General features: G+C 51.8%; 1 protein-coding gene across 1 annotated transcript in view; it reads left to right on the forward strand.

Moving 5' to 3' along the window:
- Positions 1 to 5,024: 5,024 nt before the first annotated feature.
- Htra1 (HtrA serine peptidase 1) overlaps positions 5,025 to 20,610 on the forward strand; it is a 43,097-nt gene continuing 27,511 nt past the window's right edge. Inside the window, exon 1 of the mRNA XM_042701436.1 lies at positions 5,025 to 5,583. Coding sequence (XP_042557370.1) covers positions 5,088 to 5,583 — 496 coding nt within the window. The 5' untranslated portion in view covers positions 5,025 to 5,087. The remainder of the gene's footprint in view (positions 5,584 to 20,610) is intronic.

Raw genomic sequence — 20,610 nt, forward strand, 5'->3', positions numbered from 1 at the left:
CATGAACTTTTTATAATCCAGAAGCAAACAGGGTGAAAGGAGCCAATCAGTACAAACTCAGGCTGTCTTATCTAAGTGATATAGGAGAAAGATTAGTCTAAAGGAATGAAAGATCTCAATTATGAATCTTAAAAATACACCGAATTTAAAGGCTTGATGGGAAATAGCAGCAGCCAGCCTGTGGTGGGGGTGGTGTTCTTTCATTGGTAGACCTGGATTTTTTTAAACTTGATATTAGATATGGCAGGACTTCGAAAGTGTTTTAAAAGTTCCAAAAGTAGCTTAAAATATTTCACTTAAAAATGTCATCTGATGTTGAAGAGGTTATACTGAAATGAATTGTCTCAAATGAATTGTCTCAGTGAATTGTCTCCTTAGCCTGTTGGGCTACAGTAATGGTGTCTTCAGCTTAATTCAAAGCCTGAAATACAATAATGTATCTACATTTAAAAATGTGATACTGAATCCATCTTTTTCCTCTTCAATCTCATCCATACTAAGGCAAGGTGATTTTAACAGAACCTATCTCAATAGCTGACTGGAACATTGTCAGACTCGGTCCAGATTCCTAAGGAAGACGGCCAAGGCCCTGTACAGCCCAGCCAGGGTCCTCTCCCCTCAGCTGCCCCTCCAGCTCCAGGGACCCAGGCTTGCCTGTCCCAGCCATGCTGCTCAGATTAGGGCCTCCTCACCTGGGTGGACTCAAAATACTGACTTCAAGTGTCTATTTCCCCTGGTCTACCTACCTGTCTGACTCTCCCTCTTCCCCAAGTAGTCTACTCTCTTGTTGGTGAAAACTTTGTTAACATGTAATATTTATACATACAGGGTACAGTATTATACACACTCATCCTGTAGTGATAAAATTCAGGATAAATAGCAGTTCTGTCTCCTCAAACATTTATTGGGAACTTCTGGGTGTCTTCTAGTTATTTTGAAATACAATTCTAGTGGCTCATGCCTGTGATCCTAGCTACTCAGGAGGCTGAGATCTGGGAATCGTGGTTTGAAACCAGGCCGGGCAGACAAATCAGTGACACTGCAGAAAACATTAGACCTGGGCTCTGTGGGGGCTGAGCTCCATCACTCCAAGCCACACCTCCAATATCTAGCAGAGAGCCTGGTCCATGGAAGATGTTTAAGTTTCTCTCAAACGGAAGTAAACTGAGCAGAGGTGGGACTGGCACTGGGGAAGAGGGCTGTGGTGTCCCTGGCGTCAAAGGGACCTTCTGATGCTGGGGTAGCATGAGGGAGGGATGCATGCCTGCTGCTAGGAGAAAGGGGGTCCAAGCCCGCTCAGAAGTCATCTCTTAGCTGGTGGCATGTTACTGTGGGAGAAAGGGCGAGTGGAAAGGACGCTCTAGCCCTGAGACTGGCAGACAGCCTGCCTCCATGGGACATTTCAGTGAGTGTGGAAGGTGCTGGTAGTCAGGTGGAGACATATGAAATACAGTGCCCTAGGTTTTAGGTCCTATGAGTCTGGGTCTTTTGTCTTCTTGGGAGAACGGATGCCCCTAGTGGGTGGCTGAGTTCTGCAGGCAGCAGCCATGGCTGCTGGATCCAATGCAGGAGCCTCATTTCCCAACTGAGTCTTTGGCAGCCTAGCACCATTCATTATTCACAAATAGAGATGAGTGTTCAGAATGAAAGCTTAAATGCTGTAAACTGGAGCTGCAGAGGATGGCAAGGTGGCTCAACCTGCCTCCTTTCCCTCTGGAAACATCCTCTTAGGGATACAGTGCCAAGATATGGTGGGTGAGAAATGAGTTTTCATGATACATCAAAAAAAAATGCATCTTTCAGCTGGGTGCTGGTGGCTCACACCTAGCTCCTCAGGAGGCTGAAGATCTGAGGATGATGGTTCAAAACTAGCCCAGGCAGAAAAGTCTGTGAGATTCTTATTTCCAATTTACTACCAAATAGCTAGAATTGGAGCTGTGGCTAAAGTGATAGAGCACTAGCCTTGAGCACAAAGAGGCTTATGGACAGTACCTAGGTTCTGAGTTTAAGCCCAAGGACTGGCAAACAAAAGAAAATATGAAAGAAAGAAAGGAAGGAAGAAGTCTCACCTACAAGTAAGGAGGTGTGAGACCTCGGCAGGCCTGTGATTCAAGCCAGGTTATTTCTATCCATCCCCACATGTGTACGCATGAATGTACACATGGTAACATGAATGGATGTGTGCACACTCACCCTCCCGGCATCCAGCAGGACTTCCGCTTCTTTCAGCATTAAGGGATTTGTCCGGTGTGCTGTGGTCTGGATATAGTTTGAGTGAGTCCTCCAGGGTCCCTGTGCTGGCAGCTTCATCCCAGTGTGGTGGTGCCTATAAGAGGTGGAGCCTGGCATGAGGTGACCAGGCCAATGGAGGTGTCACCCTCAGAAGACACCAATAGTTCTCAAGTGACTGGGGACAGATCCTGAGAGAGTGAGATGTTAGAAGATCAACCGTAGAGGGTGGGCTGTGTTGTGTATGTGTGTGTGTGTGTCTGGCATAGGGACATTTAAGGTGAGGGGGACGGGGCCCTTGGCAGGGGCAGGGGGAGAGGGGGGAGGGAGCCTTTTAATCCTTCCTGCTTCCTGTTTTGTCATATGATGTATCTCTTGAATGTGTTCCCGCCAGGATGCTATCTGCCATGCTGTGGTGTAGTTGGAAGGCTGTCATTGGAAGCTAAACCAGTGCCCCTACAACGGTGAGCTAAATAATTGTCTTTTCTTTCTATAAACCCAGCCTGGAGTATTTTCAGAAAATGGACTAAGGCAGGGCTCCCCCCACCCCACTTCCTCCCAGTGGTGCTTGGTATTTAAACTCAGATGTCTCAGGCTTGCTATGTGTTTCTGAATGACTGGTCTCCTGGTAGATGGGGAGGAGTGAGCTGCATTCACAACTGGGAGATGATCCTGTGACCACAGTGTGAAACCCTGCCGCCTGGTTTTCAGATTCCTTGCGTACACCTCTGGGGTACCATGTGGCCCTCCAAGTCTCTCCTCCCGCACTGATCCTCTCCTGATGACACCCTGCCTGGCTCCCAGTGTCGGAAGGGCAGTGCCTTCTTTCCTGAGCAGGCTTGCTCTCTTCTGTGTCTTGCCCTTACAAGCATCTGTTACAGCACCTCATCCACCATGTGTACCCTCACAGAGGATGGACCTGGGCCCGGCACTGAGAATGTGGCACCCAGAGGTGGGCCTTCCGAAAGTCATGCAGGGAGGTGTGTGGTCACCGCCATTTTCCTTGTGAAGCTCCTGGGGTCACAGAATCAAAGGTCAGAAGTGGGATTTGAACCTAAGTCCCCCAGAGGACTTCCAAGTTCAGAGCCCACTTGAAGGTCACCTGGTGGACCTGGTGGAGGGGAAGAAGGTTGTGTCTGGCAGAGGGAAGAGTTAAGTGGGAAGATGAATTCCAGAAGATCACTCAGCACTGGACTGGGTGAAGTGTGTGCTGAGGGTCAGGGTGGAGAATGGGAAGAGGAGGCCATGAGCCCCGTGGAAAGAGGTTGGAGGTGCTCCATCCCAGCAAGCTGGTACTGGGGTTTGAACTCAGGACTTTCTAAGCCAGTATTCCATAGCTGAGCCATGCCTCCACCCTACATTTTTTTCTGGCAGTACTAGGTCTTGAACTCAGGGTCTGGGTGCTGTCCCAGAGCTTTTTTGCTTAAGGTTAGCTAGCACCTTATTGCTTGAGTCACAGTTCTACTTCAGGCTTTTTGAAGTTTAATTGAAGATAAGAAGCTCACAGACTTTTCCTGTTTTGGCTGGCTTTGAACCAGGATTCTTCGATCTCAGCTTCTTGATTAGCTAGGATTATAGGTATGGGCCACAGTGCCTGGGTCCTGTGGATGATCAATCAGCTGTAATCTGGCCACTCGGCTGGAGGAGGGAGCCCAGCTACAGAGATAGCTCAGTAGGTGTCCTGCCTCTACCACTTTTCGCTGTGGCCTTGCATCCTGACTCTTGCCCAGGCTGGCCTAGAACTCCTGGACCACAGTGATCCTCCTGCTTTAGCCTCCCCAGTGCTGAGACTACAGCCAGCCATCACCAGGTGAGCTCTTCACTGAATAACAAAATGTTTTGAGGGTGAAAACTCAACCGATTAAAAAGTTCTTCTCCCAGCCGGGCGCTGGTGGCTCACGCCTGTAATCCCAGCTACTCTAGAGGCCGAGGTCTGAGGATCGCTGTTGGAAACCAGCTGAAAGTTCCCGGGAGACTTATCTCCAATGAACCACTCAAAAACCAGAAGTGGCGCTGTGGGTCAAGTGGTAAAGCGCCAGCCTTGAGCACAAAGAGGCTCGGGGACAGCACCCAGGTCTTGGGTTCTAGCCCCAAAACCGACAAAAAAAAAAAAAGTTCCTCCCGCACTCCCGCATTCCGAGTCCCTGTCCGGAGACAATCCATCCACCATCGCGGTTCGGCTGCGCAGAGCTCCCGGAGCAACTTAGAAAAGAGCAGAAGTAAGGCTCCGCTCCCAGCGACTTCCGTTCCCGTTTTCTGCCCTAATGGGTCTGTGCGCTGGCTCCGCGCCGGCCCCGCGGACGCCTCGGCCGTCCCTCGCGCGGGACCGGGGCAGGGGGCGCCCGGCGCGTGGCTGGACGCCAGGGGCTGGGCCACAGCGCCCCCGGCCTGCGGGAGAACCGGGGGCGATCTGCGGGAACGTTCCAGGGCGCTCGATCGAGGCCGCCACAAGCTCCCCTTTGCAGACTTGCCAACCGCTGCGGGGGGGGGGGGGCAGGGGAGAAAGCGGAGGGCCCAGCCCTGGGGCGCACGGTTGGGGAAACTGAGCCCGCTGCCGGGGGAGGGTCCGCTTGCCATCCCGCCGCCCGGGGCCCCGCCCCAGGCCCCGCCCCAGGCCCCGCCCCGCCCCGATCTCTCCTTGCCGGGACTTGCGCCGGTCCTACCCCGCCTCGGGCGGTCCCTCCCCCCCCCCCCCCCCCCCCCGCCCGCCCACGGGCCGCCCCCTCCCCCGGGCGCCGTGCCCGTCCTCAAGGCCGCCCGTCACCGCTGCCAGGCCAATGGGCTGGGCCGAGCGGCCGCGCACACTCGCACCCGCCGCTCCCCGGGTCCCCGTCCGTCCCGCCGCCGTCGGAGCCGCCATGCAGCCCCCGCGCACCGCGCTCCTCTCGCCGCCGCGGCTGTGGCTCCTCCTGCTGCTGGCGGCGCCTGGCTGGGCGCTGCCGTCCTGGGCCGGCCGCTCGGCGCCCGCCGCCACCGGCCCCGCCGCGGGCTGCCCCGAGCGGTGCGAGCCTGCGCGCTGCGCCCCGCCGCCCACCGACTGCGAGGGCGGCCGCGTCCGCGACGCGTGCGGCTGCTGCGAGGTGTGCGGCGCGCCCGAGGGCGCCGCGTGCGGCCTGCAGGAGGGGCCGTGCGGCGAGGGGCTGCAGTGCGTGGTGCCCTTCGGGGTGCCCGCCTCGGCCACCGTGCGGCGGCGCTCCCAGGCCGGCCTCTGCGTGTGCGCCAGCAGCGAGCCGGTGTGCGGCAGCGACGCCAAGACCTACGCCAACCTGTGCCAGCTGCGCGCCGCCAGCCGCCGCTCCGAGGCGCTGCGACAGCCGCCCATCATCGTCCTGCAGCGGGGCGCCTGCGGCCAAGGTACTGCGCCCCGGCCCGGCCGGCTCTCTATCCCGGCCCTGACCCGTGCCCCAAGCTGGCTCCGTCTCCTCATCCCCACCCTGACTGCGCCCCAGGCCGGCCCCATCTCCCCATCCCTGCCCGGGCCTGTGCCCTGCGCAGGGCGGGAGCCGCGAGCACCCGCTTGCTGGGAGAGGAGGCCAGGTCCCAAGGAGAGAGCGTCCTGCGGGATCCCTTGGAGCCGAGCTCGGTTGAGTCCAGCCGCGAGTGGGTTCCGCGTGCCTGTAGGCGCCCAGCGCGCGTTCTGCACAGCAACCCCGGGAGGCAGTGCCGGGACCTCCCAGCTGGTGACCGGCCTGGGATCACAGATCAGGACAGCAGTGTAAACAGACCTAGGAAGGAGAGAAAGTCTGGTTTGGGGACCACAGGAACTTCTGTTGTGCTTTCCCTTCTACTTCTTTAATGTATTCAAATGTAGTTTCTCCTCTGTGAGAAATAACATTTTGGAGAAAGGAATAGTCTGGCCAGTTGTACTCTCTTCAGATGGTGGCCCCAGGTGGCGACCGGTTTAGGGAGGCTTTGCAGCCTGTCTTTGTTTCTAGAGCCAGCCCTACAAAACAAAGTGGTGCCCTCTGTCTCTCTGTCTCTCTCTGTCTCTCTGTCTCTGTCTCTCTCTCAAGTAGCTCTTTTTGAATTAGCTCATCCTGGGCCTCTGGACCTTGAAATGTGAAGAGGCAGAGGAGGGGCAGGTTAGGGACTTGGAAGAAATGCGCCACTTTTCCCTCTTCTGTATGGCATCTCTGTCACAACCTGTGATCCTTTCTGGTGGGGAAGTGGTGGTGATGGGTGGAGGACTGTGGAGAAATGCCCAGCCCATCGGGGACCTTCAGGAGCCCTGCATCTGGCTCTGCAGAGGTGCCCTGTGGAAAAACAATAAGGAGTTCAGCCCCGGCCAGCCTGGCATCATGGGGAGCGGCCAGCCAGGGCTTGGCCTCAGCCACAGAGCTGCTGCCCAGACCCAGAACTGCTTCCTCAGTGGAGACAGGGACACAAGAGCCCAGTCCTGCAGGACTGCCAAGACTTTCTTCAATCCAAATATGGTCCAGCAGACCACCTAGGACCTGGGACAGTTTGGCTCCCATGAACAGGAAAGTGGCAGAGTGATGGAGAGATGGGACATTGTGGGATACTAACAGGGGAGCATAGCCCAGGCTCAGCCTAGCAATCCAGATGCACACCTACCAGCACTAACCAGATGGTGCTATTGGCACAGTGTGCCCAGTGAGTTCCCCTGTTTACCTCAGTGGGTCTTTATAGACTCATGGATAGGAAGATTCTGCCTCCTTCCTGTTTCACATGAAATGGAACTAAGATTGAGTCACTTATATTTTTTGTGACCATGCTGTTGCTGGGCTTTAGCCACATCTCCACTTCCAGCTTTTTGGTGTTTAATTGGAGATACGAGTCTCATGGCTCTTCTTACCATGATTCTTGGATCTCAGCCTCCTGAGTAGCTAAGATTATAGGCATGAACCACCAGCACTAGAACTGAACCAGGGTTCAGTACCAGCCCAGGGCTTAATCTCAAGGCTGTTGAGCAAAGAGCTTCCCAAGGAGCCAGTATGGGCCTCCTGTTAGGGATGGTGGAGAGTGAAGGACAGCACAGCAGAGTCCAAGGCTTGTATTGGTGGTAGGTGCTGCAGGAGACATTTGGAGTAAAACCAGGAGTTAGCCAAGCTGGTGGCTCAGAGTCCCAAGGCCGAGGGCAATGGCTGCGTTGTGTGTACAGGTGTTCTTGAGTGAAGAAAGCTTAGAAGAAGCCTGGTGCAGGACTAACCCTAGCAGGGGTGCACAGTGCTTCAGGATGGGTGTTCAGGCAACTGTGTTTCTGTGGGCGATGATGACATTAGAAAAGCATATTTTGGTCAAAAAACAAGGCATCTGTTACTGTCTGTAGTCTCGCTGCACGAGGTCCTAAGTTACTGGAACCATGTAAACTGTCTCATTTATTGCCAGCGAAGGAAGTAAAGTCACTTAATGAGGTCTGAGTTGGCAGAGTCCAAATACTTGGCTGGTTGAGCTGGCCTGTGAAGAGAAACAGGTCCCTCATTGGCCAGCAGGCTCCCAGTGCCCCCTGAGTGTGCTAGTGTGAGGAGGACACAGAAGAACGAGGGTGCTGTTGGGGTACAGAGCCAGTCCACCTGTCTGTCCTGAGTTCACAAATATTATTGAGCCTTCTAGTGTATCCCACATTGTTGGTGAATCTGTCTACTTGGCACTTAGAAGTTACTCAATAAGTATGTGGGTAGATGAGTGAATGGATGGGTGGATGGATGAAAGAAGAAACAGGAAAACAGGGTGCCATGGTTCATATCTGTAATCCTAGCTAATTAGGAGACTAAGTCCAAGAAGTTGTTGATTTGAAGCCTGGGCAGAAAAGTCTGCGAGACTCCATCTCCAACCAACCAGCAAAATGCTAGAGATGTGGTTCTAGCAGTTAGAGTGCTAAGTTATGAGCAAGAAAATTGAGTGCAAGTATGAAGCCCTTGATTTCAAGCCCTGGTACCAGGACCAAAAAGAAAACAGAAGAGAAACTGCCTCATCCTTGCATAGCAGAAGGCATTGCGGCGGCACCCCTCACTCCCCGTCTGGTGCTGGGCTCTGACTTGGAAGAGGTATTGCCAGGACCCGAGGCTGGGAACCAGCAACTTTTCTTCCAACCTCAGTTCTATTCCAGCTCAGCAGCTTGTGCACAGGGCAGGTAACTTGATATCGCAGCTAGCTGAGGACTCCAGGGTGAAGATTTTGGCTGGGTGGATCCTGAGGCCTTTCACGAGATGTCCTTTGAGGAGAAGAAGAGGAGATGCAGACTGAGAACTGAGAGATTCTGAGCAGAATCTGGGCAGAGGGTGAGGAGGCTGTGTGTGTGTGTGTGTGTGTGTGTGTGTGTGTGTGTGTGTAGGACCACTACAGGAGGTAGGGAGCCACACTAGGAAGTTGGGGTGGAGGAAGCATGACCATTCATAATATAACGCTTTTGTCTGTGTCGCGAGGTTGTTGGTGAAGGTCTCCAAAAATGTTTTGGGAATGAAGGCATGTTTTTGATGTCAGGAATCAGTGCTGCTGATGGGACGTGGGAAACTATACTGTATCCCAGAGAGTATAAACCTATCAGCATCCACTCTCCTGAGCGGGACAGTTTAAAAAAACAGAAGCTGGGCATGGTGGAGCACACCTGTAATCCCAGCTAGCACTGAGGCAGGAGGATTGCAGGTTTGAGGCCAGCCTGTGCCACATAGCACATGGCAAACCCTGACTTAAAGCATTAAAAAAAAATAGCCAAGCATCAGTGGCTTGCACCTGTAATCTTAACTACTCAAGATGCTGAGATCTGAGGATCACAGTTCAAAGCCAGCCCAGGCAGGAAAGCTCATGAGACTTTTATCTCCAGTTAACTACCAGAAAACCGGCAGTGGCTCTCTGGCTCAAGCGCTTGCCTTGAGCTGAAGAGTTCAGGGACAGTGCCCAGGCCCAGAGTTCAAACCCCTGTGACTGACAAAAAAGTAAAAATAAATTAAAAAATGGAGAGAAGAATGAAAAAGGAAGAAAGGAATTGCGATGAATAATAGGGTAATAGTAATAGTAAGGTCTAAATGTACTAGTTCATGCTTATTAAGTGCCAAGCATGTAGTTCCCAGTTCCTTTGATCCTCCCGCCAGTGCTTGTGCTCTCGTCTTTCCCGGGTAACAGATGGGAGACAGTCACAGAGCAGCACCGATTTTAGGACTTGAACCCATGCATCTGGTCCAGAGCTTTGTTCACAACCACCCTCAGTGCTGTTGACACAGCAACGGAGATTATAAGCCAACTCCTGCTAAGCCTCGGCTAATACTGGAATAAACAGTGCTCCAGATGGCCGAGGATGGCCTTGAGGCGAAGCAGGACAGAGCCCAGCTCTTGCTCGGTGGATGAGCACAGCATCTCAGGACAAGGTTACCGGCTTCCATCTGTGCAGTCCTGCCACGGAGAGCAAGGGGAGAAGGGGCTCAGTAAAGACGTCTCCAAACCAGAGTCCCTTGAGAAGGGCACAACCCTTCCAGATGCCCAGATGTTCCCAAAGACCAGCCAGGATAAGGAGATGCTGCAGAGCTCTGCATGGACAAGAAGCCAGAAAAGAGCCCTGGAAAACACTCCCCTGATAGTAGGACCCTTGTCCATTCCTCCCACTGTAGGAAGGCCCATCCTGTCCCAGACAGATGTCTGACAAGCCTAGAGGTCAGGCAAGGATCAGTGGAGGACACCCAGACACTCCCTGCAGGGAGGTTTCCAGTAGCCCCAGAGCCTCCACAGAGGGGAAGACCACAGAATAGATAGCTTATCTTTGGAGGCTTGGACTGTTTTTAAAACCTGTCTTGTGTAGGTGATTCTATTATGCAAGGTTTGGACAAGTAATCATCTCTAGTTGAATACCTGTTGGTCTCTGGGGGTGTCTCCCTGTCTCCAGGGAGTTCATGTTTTAACCCATTGGGACATATAGTCACTCACTACCCATGGGTCACATTGTTCTTTGTCACATGCTGTACTTGCCCAAAGTCATTTCCACTAGTGACAGTTCAAACCCATCTTTTGTCACTTAAAAAATAAGTGTCTGGGGACCAGGCTTCCTCTTAGGGCAGGGTTGGAAGGGCCAGTCTTCAAGTTTCAGTCATCTGAAAGTTGGAAGCAGGCAGTCTTGTTTGTTTGTTTTTGGTGGGGGTGGGATGGGATGCTATTCTTGAGCCGTGAGCTCAGGGTCTGGGCTCTGTCCCTGAGCTTCTTGATTGCTAGTGCCCTACCACTTGAGCCACAGCTCCACTTTCAGCCTTTTGAGGTTAATTGGAGATAAGAGTATCACCGACTTTGCTGTGCAGGCTGGCCTTGAACAGCGGTCCTCAGGTCTTAGGCTCTGGAGTGGCTAGGATTAGAGGTGTGAGCCAGTGGGTACCCAGCTACACTCAGATCTTTTGAGAGCTGTTTGCAAGACTTTCTCACTCTGGTTGATTACCTTCGTAGACTTCTTAGATGGTTTGACCAAGAGTTAAAGTATTAAGGTAGCATGAAATTAGTAAGTGCACGGGATCAGCAGCCAAGTGATTGATTTATTTCATCCCATCCGGGAGGGCTGTAAATAGATTGGCCATGGCTGACCATGAGTTCACTGTAGTAGCCAGAGGCCTCGGCATGGCGGGCTGAACTCAGAGTCTGTTTGGAGCTGTGTGATCTTGGGCAAATTTCCTGCCTTGGATTCAGAAATCAGACTTTCCATGAGCTTATATTTCTAGTGAATAAATAGCTCTGGTCAGGCTTAGTGTGAAGGAGAAGGCCTGGCAGTGGTTAAGGGTTCCTTGGAAGGCTGGCTGGGGAGGGACTGGAGGGCTGACACCTGGGCCTGACCTGATGACCAGCCCCCCCTTTCACCCCCCACCCCCAGCTCCTGGAGCCTCAGCAATAAGGGGACCAGGTCGGAATGGCCTGTGAACCTGTACAGAAACTTCTCTGAAGGCCTCAGCATCTATCCTGAAGGTCACTGCATCTATCCTGAAGACGGCCATTGGCTGCCCCAAGAACATTTCTCTTTTCTGAAATTATGATGGTTGAAAACAAGGTTGGCACTAAATAGATGGAGCTCTATCTGGAGATGCCTTTCCTTTGGCTTTACCCTGGCTGTTGGAAGTCCCTGGGAGAATGTGGGATCACATGTCCACTCCCCAGAGCGGAATGTCATGAGCCCAGATGAAAATCAGCAATTGATCTGCTGCATCTCTTGCTCCTCCTGGGTCCTGGGTCGCTCTGCCTCTGGGTTCTCTGAAGTGGTTCACTCCTGTAATCCTAGCCACTTAGGAGGCTGAGATCTAAGGGTCCTGAGTTGAAGCCAGTTCGGGCAGGGAAGTCTGTGAGAATGCTTATCTCCAAAAAAGTGGGAGTGGAGCTATGGCTCAAGTGGTAGAGTGCTAGCCTTGAGTGAAAAATCTGAGTTCAAGCCCCAGTGCTTCAACTCAGAAAGTCCCCAGACTTGGTGATCTTTGAATCAAAGCCCTTGCAGATCTTAAGATACCTTCCTTGTATGCTGAGCCTCTGGAGTCAGAAAATCCTTTTCTGGATGGGTGACTTCATCTCCAAGCCAGTGTCCTCATCAGTAAAGTTGAATATACACACCTCGGGGGTGGGATGTGGGGTAGGTAGAAGGACCTCATTTCAGAAGTGCTGACGCGTTTCTAGCACTCTGTTGCCACTGGCTTATCATAGTGCTAGCCCTTGCCATCATCATCAGTGCCCAAACCAGAGTCCTGCGATGTCCTTGTCCCTTGGGGATGAGGTGAGGGGGAACATCACAGGGGAGCGTGTTTACCACAGGTACCACTCTTCCGTCACCCCTTAGCACCTACCCCTGGCTGTCGTTCCTGTTATTTGAGAACTCTGTGGCTTTTCTTGAACCAAGAGCTGCTTGTCTAGAGCAGCTGGGAGTCTGGTGCAGGTCCGCTCCCCAGAGGCTGTGATACCCAGGAGATGGCAGTAGGTAGAAGCTCTGACACCTTCTCCAATGACTCTTCGTCTGGTTTCTGTGTTCTGGGAATCACTCAGGAAAAGACTTGTCATAGCTTACAAACAGAAAAAAAACAGCTCGAGAGAGCACGAATACTCTATTATTTGCATTCCTAGGACAAATTGTCGAGTAAGTGTGTTTCACAACCGTGTTGTGTGACAGAGAATCGCATCTCCCCTGTGCATGAAGGTCCCTGAGGGTATGTTGTTGTGGCTGGAATTTCTGATCATTTTCAAATTTGAATGACCTCTGTCTTAATGAGTCAGAGCCTTGTGCAATCTTTCAGCCCTTAGGAACGTCTTCCTCATTGGTTGAGCAATGTGCGAGGAGCTGATGGGCGGCCTGCCTGATGAGCCACACTTCTCTTTGTGTGGCTGAGTCTGTCCGGATCATTCCCTTTCGCACAGTCCTGGGCAAGATGCGACTGCCTCCCCAGCACGTCTCACACCCGGGGACTAAGATGCGCGCTCTCTCTTGGGTGCCAGTATTCGAAATGGCAGTCACCACTTGGTGGGGACAGACGGGCACAGATCCTGCCAGCTGGACTTGTCCAGGGCAGATGGCTGCCAGGTGGAGATGGAGGAGTGAAGGCTCAGCATTCAGCGGTCGCATCTGCTTTTCATTGGCCTAGAGTGAGGGACATCTGGTGGGGCGCTGTGTTTCTGGGACAGTTAAGATGGGAAATGTCACCCACACAGCTGGGGAGCTGCCACCCCTGGTGCTGTGCACCGCACTAATTGTGTCTTGCTTCATTCTTGTTCATGGCTACCCAGAAAGCAGGGGCATCATCCCTGTTACCCAGCCATGAAGTAGATGAGGCTCCAAGAGGTGGGTTATGACTCATCCATGCTATCCCTCTCAGTAGGAGGTGAGATTTGAACCCATGCCTGTCTCACTGCCAAACTGTACTTAAGACTTCTTTGACTCGTGTTTCAAAGCATGTTGTTGCGTCTCCAAGTATTTGGAGGTCTGGCTGACAGAATTCATCTTTCTGTTATCACTTTCTAGGTTAATTTCATTCTGATCTGACGACATACTTTCTGTGATTTCTGTGTTTTAGGTTTTCCTTGGTGGTGATGGGGTTTGAACTAAGGTCCTTGCGTTCTTAGGAGGGCCCTCTGCTGGGGAACCATGCCTCCCACCCTTTTCTGCACTGGATGTTTTTGAGATAGAGTCTCACATTTTGCCTGGGCCTGGGCCACCGTCTACCTCCTTGACACTTCTCTTTGTAGCTGAGAGTGTCCTCTCATGCATGCCACCATGTTTAGCTTCCACTTTTCTGACCTGGCTAGTCCAGAACCACAGTCCTTTCCATCTTAGTCTTCCATGTAGCTGAGATGACAGTGAACTAGCTGGGGACCAACTTCCAACCCTTGAGGACACACTCAAACCATAGCAGGCATACAAGATATGATAGATAGCTTTTGGCTAACGTGACTAAGTTGGACTCTTTAAGAGTGGCCAGAGGCCAAGTTCATTACCATTATCTCCAAAGGTGCAACACCTTGGTCCAAAACAACAGCATCACAGTTATTCTGCTGAGCCCGCAGACATCTCCTGGGCCTGCATGAGGGAGGCCAGCTGCTCCTCCGTGGTCAGGCTGTGGTCTGTGTCTAGTGTTCTTCCCAGGATTTGTTCTGTTGGATATTCAATAAGAAGATTTGATACTTGCCTGGGCTGAGGTCCCTTAGATCCTACTCTGATGTTTCCCCATCAGGTTGACATTTTTGGGTTGTGAGGAACATCGCCCAGTATGGTTGTGCTCATTGGATTAAGGCCAGTAGGTAAGTGGGATGGGCAAGGGTGGAGCCAATCTGGAGAGGGGCCACGCCCACTGATGTCTTTCTATGTGTAGGGGGCTCATACCTCCCATCGGCAGCCTTTTCCCCTATTGGTCCCTGGCTACCACAGAGTCTTTCCATTCTCTGCAGAATAGCTGCTCCTGCCTCCCACAGCGCATCTCTAACCACATCAGCGCCTCTTTTGTGAGCACTCTTGACTCTTGTGGAACAAGGTTCCTCCTTCCCTCCAGAGACACTGGTGTGTGGCTGGACCCAGCCAGCTGGCTTGTAGTGAGGAGAGTCTTTGGGAAGGTAGAGGGTCCTGCGGGTCCTATCTCCTTCATTTTATGGATGGGGAAACTGAGGTACCTAAAGGGAAGTTGACGTTCACAGCTGCATAGTTCATCAGTGGGTACCATTTGAGAGTCTATTCCAGGACCCAGGACAGAGCCCATAAACCCAGCTCAGCCACTTCCTGCTGGAATGATTAGGTATGTGCAAGAGGTTAGGTCCGTGCAAGTTTATCCTGTGAGATTTGAAATATAGTGTTTCTCCATCCTTTTATTTTTTCCAAAAACTTGTGCCTTGGGTTAGAAGATGGCCACAGAGCAATCTGTATGATGACTGGCTTTTCCCTTCCAGAGGTTAGAGACTTTTAGAGGGTAATTACAGTGGTCTCAGTGCAGGGAAAATGTGCAGAAGCTCATAGTGGATGCCTGATGAATCAGGGCTGAGATGCTTCAGTGTCTTAAGCTGTGGTTCTGTTTTCTTTGGGGGTGCATCTACTGGGGCTTTCCTCTTACCATAAAGGCTCTTTCGGTTTTTTTCTCCATACGGGAAATACACTTTCACATCTGATACTGAACTTTGACAAGTCTTTTTTAAAGTTAGAAATGCATCAAAAATAGAGAAGAAAAAAGATTCACAGTTGTTGCCTCACTATCATTCTAGTAACTTCTTTGCCCGCTGTTTTCCTATCCGTCTCTGGGCTGTGGTTGTGACGGTGAACAGTACTGAAGTATGAGTTTCATGTTCCTGACTGTCTTGATGTCCTGATTTCCTTTTTGAGGATAGACACCAGGAATCACAGTTACTGGAGAGAGGCATACAGGTTTTCTATGGCTCCTGGTGTAATAGTTCCAAATGATTTTCCTAAAGGGTTGGAGAAATACTTGTTTCCACCAGCTATGGAATTTCGACCTCTCTCCCTGCCTCCCTCAGAAGCAGTCTTCTGGGATAAACGGGAGATGATGGCTTCAGACCAGCCATTCTGCTCGGTTGGTGGATGGCCCTGGCTAAACGGCCATTGCCAGTGTTTGGGATAGAATGAACACATTGAAAACTGGGATTTTCTTGGGGGTGAATGAGCACAGACTCCCCCTCCTGGAAGTGCTCGTGTGGCTGTCAGTTCATCTGGTCCAACACTCAGGTTTTAGGTGAGGAACCCAAGATGACAGAGGCATGAAGGTTCTAGGGCACAGCCCAGACATGACAAGGACCTGAGTCCCTGTGTGCCCAGCTCAGAGCTTACCACATGGGACCTCCCAGATGCCAGCTCTGTCCAGAACGCATGTGGAGACCAGACTGTTTTTGTTTGCTTTGAGAAGTGAAAAATGTTTATTCACATGGTTTTTACACTCAGAGGGAAGTACAATATGAACCACACAAATACCTTCAAAATTTCAGTAGTTAACATTAAAAAGTCAAAAAGAAAGGGACATTATTATTTTCCCTTCCTTCTTAAATGCCAGCTTTATCAAGGGGGTTCTTAACATATTATACACTTACCCATTTTAGTGTTTTTTATGTACACAACTTTATGGTTTTACTAACCCTACACCATTCCCATCAGTCCTTAAAAGAAACCCAGTACCAATTAGCGGTCCTCCCTGCCTGGCCCTAGAGAGCCGTCAGCCTACTTCCTGTCTGTGGATTTGCCTTTTCTAACACTTCCTGAAAGTGGAAGCGTGCAGTGGTGCTCCTTTGTGACCGGTTTGTCAGAGCATGATCTTTTCATCCACGAGGGGGCATGTGCTGGTGCGTCATCCTTGTTTAATGACAGAAAAATATTCCATTGTGTGGTTGTAGGAAGACCACACCTCTTCTTGCAGGGAAAGCAGGAAAGTGAGTTTGAAGACCTGACCTGCCCAGGCCGAGCTGATGGTTCTGCCAGGAGAAACTGGAGCACTTGCCTCAGTACATCAGCATTAAAAATGAGTACAGAAAACATCAGGAAACGTATTTCTTAGATTTATTAGGTCATCTAATTTTGGGGGAGCTGGAAAAGAGGTCAGAAATGGTATGGCCTCCTCTTCATCACCTGAGGCCTAGAAAGGGGAAGTGGCTGCTTTGGGGTCCTAAGCCCACTTTTGCACTTCTTACTGGAGGCAGACAACTTCTGACAGCTGCCTCAGGCGTGCAAGTTTTCCTTACTGTCCCCTTGGATACCGCAGGGTAGTAGCTCATCAGCAAGTAGGTACTGGGGGCTGCTCTGGCCTCCTCCTGGATATAGCAGCAGTTCTCTTATCTGCTTCAGGCTCTAGAATTGGCCCTCCCTCCAGCCCCAGCGAGGTAGCCTCTCCTGCTTTGCCTCCTGGTCCTGTGCTGGAGGCTAGAGGATTCAGAGGCTGAACGCCCTTCAGCCCCAGACAAAACAACCAGAGTTGTCAGAGCAGGAAGACAGCCCAGGGGAGGAGACAGAATCTGTGAAGGTCAGGAAGGAGCCAGAGGCAAGTGGATGATGTTGTGGACCAAGTGGTCAGATGTCTCCCTGAAGATAAGAATAGATGACACCTCATGCTGAGCGTTTAGAGTCTTCCGAAAAAATCCTACCTTGGACTCAATCAGAAACTTCCTTCTAACACATTCAAATAGCCTGGAAAAGACCCCCACATGCAAGATTCTGACCAGACCTGAGCATTCACCTTGTCCAGGCAAACAAAGATTACAACCATCTCATTCTCTTGCCATCGAGACTGAGAAGTTTCTGGGGAACCTCCAAAGGCTGAGCCTTTGAATCACAGGCACAGTTAGGGGCTGACGGCCGTCTGGCCAGGTATCCCCACAGAGCTGGTCCTAAGGTGGCCTGTTAGGGGGAGATGGAGTTCCTGTACTTGGTCTACACCATTTTCTGTAGCCTTGGCCCAGCCCTGCAAATAGCCACTGCTCACCGCTCAGAACCTCCCCCCGCAGCCAGCATCACAGTCTGAGGTCTGGCATCCAGTGAACTTTTCCCACTCAGAGCCGAGCGTCTGGGAGACTGTACCGGAAAGAGAGGGGCTGCCAGCGCTTGGAAGTGCCAGTGTGGGCTGGAAATCAAGGTCAGGCTTCCCAGCTCCACCTCCTCTTCCTCCGCTATTCATTAAAAGGAAAGAAAGAGGTCACAAGAAACCCTCCTGAATTTTCTTTATTTCTATGTGGAAAACAGGAAGACAGTGTCTTATTCTATCATTCAATTTTTAATCTTAGAAAAATAAAACCCTCTCATTACATGTGAATTCTGGATCTCTGTGTGTGTGTGTGTGTGTGTGTGTGTATACACGCCAGTAATGGAGCTTGAACACATCCTGGGCTCTCTCCCTGAATTTTATCACTCAAAGCTGGCACTCTCCTATTTTGGCCACAGCTGCACTTCCAGCTATTTGGTGGTTAATTGATGATAAGAGTCTCACAGACTTTCCTTCCTGGGCTGGCTTTGAAGTACAATCCTCACATCTCTGCCTCCTGAGAAGCTAGGATTGCAGGCGTGAGTTACCGATGCCCAGCTGAATTGTGGCTTTTAACAAGAGTGCTGAGGGTCTGGGCTGTGGAGTTTGGCACCGAGAACCCCTCCCCAGGGCAGCATCTCTTCCTCTAGTTCTTGTCTTCCGTTGATTGGCACATGGAGGCTCCCTTGACGCATGGGATTTTCAGGGTTATTTTAGGCTTCTGTTGGCCACTCTGGGTACAGTTCAGCCTCTGTCTGTCCTGGGCATTTTTTTTTCCTGCAGGGCTCAGGAAAGCCTCTGTGTCTGGGCTCCTCTGTGCCTGCCAGGGTCTGTGTGCCCTTGGATCTGCAGCTGCAGCACTGGTCAAATGGGGGTCCTGGCATGTGCAAGATCTCACTTCTGTTTCCGCCGCATCCATGCCTGAGCCCTGCGCAGAGGCGGGTCTGGCCGATGCTGACGAGTTTCCTTGGAATTTAATGGAGTGGGGTGGACAGAATGCAGCCGCCCAGACCAGGCACACGGAGCAAAGGAATCTCTCCAGACGCCCTTGCTGCACTCCCTGGATTATGCTTTTTGTGTTTTCTCCTCCCTCCAGACAAACGCTCTGGCAAGCAGGAGCTCTTACCTCCTTTGTGCTTTCTGCCTCATTAGCCTTTAGGAACTTGTTTAGATTGATTTCTCTCCACCACTCAAGGTAGAAGAATTCCAAGTTCTCTGGAAGAGGAGAGAATGCTACAAGTTTCTGTGTGGTTCATGCCTCTTTCCACCTCTGCACCTCCCCCCCAGCTCAGCTGGCCGTCTGCCCTGTGCTTCGCAGGCCATTGTCAAGTTTAGCAAGAAACTTCAGAAAGGGAGCTAGCTTTGCGAAGGGAAAAATCATGCCATTGTGCTTTCCCTCTGTGAATGTGTGCTGGCAGCTGTCCGCTCAGCTACACATCTGCCTCTTGGACCTGCCCCAGCCTGCCACCCACACCTGGGGCAGGTGTGTCCTGTGGGCCTCCTCTGCCTGTGTTCGGCCAGAATTGTACCCTGACACAGAGTCAGCATTAAGACCAACATTCCAGGCCCCTTCCTCTCTTCTCGCACCCCAGTGACCAGCACTCGGCGTTGGCTCACCAGCACCCCCATCCTCCTCCTTCTTGTTGCTCTGTGCATCTCTTTAGCGATTTCACCCTTGTCAGAGGTGCTGGGGGTGGGGCGGGGCAGGGAGCTTTGGTTTGGGCAATGGTGCCAGAACAAGCACACGGGGGAAGAGTTGGCCAAGCATCTGATCCAGCCTCGGCTGCTCTGGCTCTACCTTGGGTACCTGTGAAGGTTCTGGACAGGGAGAAGAACAGACAGATAAACCCTTGCAGACGGGACCTGCCCCACACCCCAGAGTCCTGATCTGATTGTGAGCCTGGATTTATTTAAGATCTCTTTGTAATTGCTATTCATCTGGCCATGCTAGTGACCATGGGAATATCAAAGAGAAATGTAAGATATTGGTTCTCGGACAGCCTAAGAGTGAAAAGGAGCATGTGTTCTCATGGCAGTAGATGGGGGAGGGGCTACATTCAAGACCTGCCGGTGGCTGCAGACCCTTGGAGGATAGAGCACCGGAGCCTGGGCCTCCCACGGGTCCACTGCTGGGGTACTGGCCGCTGGGAGTTGCTGATGACAGCTGGAAGAGTGTCCCACCCCAAAACCTTGCCCAAAGATCACTCCTGGTTTCCTTAACACCCTGCTGAGGCTTGCTGTATTTGCCTTCCCTGCTTATACTTCCCTTGCCAATGAGAGAGTGCTTGCTTATTCGAGTCTGCAGACGGCTGGGGAGGCTTGTCCAGACTCTTTCAGGAAGGACTTTGGGCTCACAGTAGTAGGGGGGTGGTCCCAGCAGGCACTGCCCCAGAACCTCAGGTACTCAAGGTGGTTTCTGGTCCTTCAGCAGTGAATGGGTGTTTGTTCCCCACACCGGCTTTCATTTCTGACCTTGGCACCATGCATTTCATGTCTTTGTCTTTCTTCCCTGTATTGCTTTTGTTACCAACGGCCAGGCTCCTCCCTGAGCCTGCAGTACCAGGGAGGAGCACCCACCATCCCCACAGACATGCCAGCCGCTCCTCTTCCCCTGCCCCAGCTGAGCTCTGCTGAGCAGATCCTGGGATGATGCCGCTATACTTGTTGCTGACTCTTGACAGGTCTTGGAACTGCCTGTGCTCCCATTTGTAGTCCTTTAAGTATGAATGTCTGTCTGCGCTAGTATTTGGCAGTGAAGAACGTGGATGAGAAACACGAATGGTTTGAGAGCAGGAAGGACCTTAGAGACCACCAGTTGAGCTCCCCCTCCCCACCGCCCCGCCCACTGTAACTTTAAGGGGTCTCCAGCCTGAGGTTGCACACTTGCCCAGGCTGGCCATGTGCTGGTCAGCCTCGCAGATCTCTGAGGCTGCGGGTGCTACCTTGCTCCTCAGCAGGTAGGTGCTGTGTCAGAGCTGTCAGAGGACAGCAGTGGGCCCCGGGCTCCCCAGACTGAAGCCATAACTTCAGCACCTCCCAGGCAACTTCCAGTGTGACTCAGCACTCAATCTGGATTTGGAGTTAAAAAAAAAAAAAGGTCAGGCAACCTTGATACACGCAGGTAGGATTGGGGGTGGGGAGGTGTCTGTGGGCTTCGGCCTGTGTATTCACACAGGGTCCTGTGGTTAGAAGAATCCTCCCATCTTACAGCCCTTCTGTCACTGCCTTGAGTGTCTTAATAATTTGTAAAGAAAACCATAGACTTATTTGTTTATTTACTGCCGGTCCTAGGGCTTGAACTCTGGGTTTGGGCACTGTCCCTGAGCTTTTTTTTTTGTACAAGGCTAGCACCCTACTACTTGAGCCACAGCTCCACTTCTGGCTTTTTGATGGTTAATTGGAGATAAGAGTCTGACAGGCTTTCTTGTCCAAGCTGGTTTCAAACCACAGATCTCAGCTTCCTGAGTAGCTAGGATTG

Source organism: Dipodomys spectabilis, unplaced genomic scaffold (genome assembly GCF_019054845.1).
Source record: "Dipodomys spectabilis isolate Male_0828 unplaced genomic scaffold, ASM1905484v1 ptg000289l, whole genome shotgun sequence".
Lineage (NCBI taxonomy): Eukaryota > Metazoa > Chordata > Mammalia > Rodentia > Heteromyidae > Dipodomys > Dipodomys spectabilis.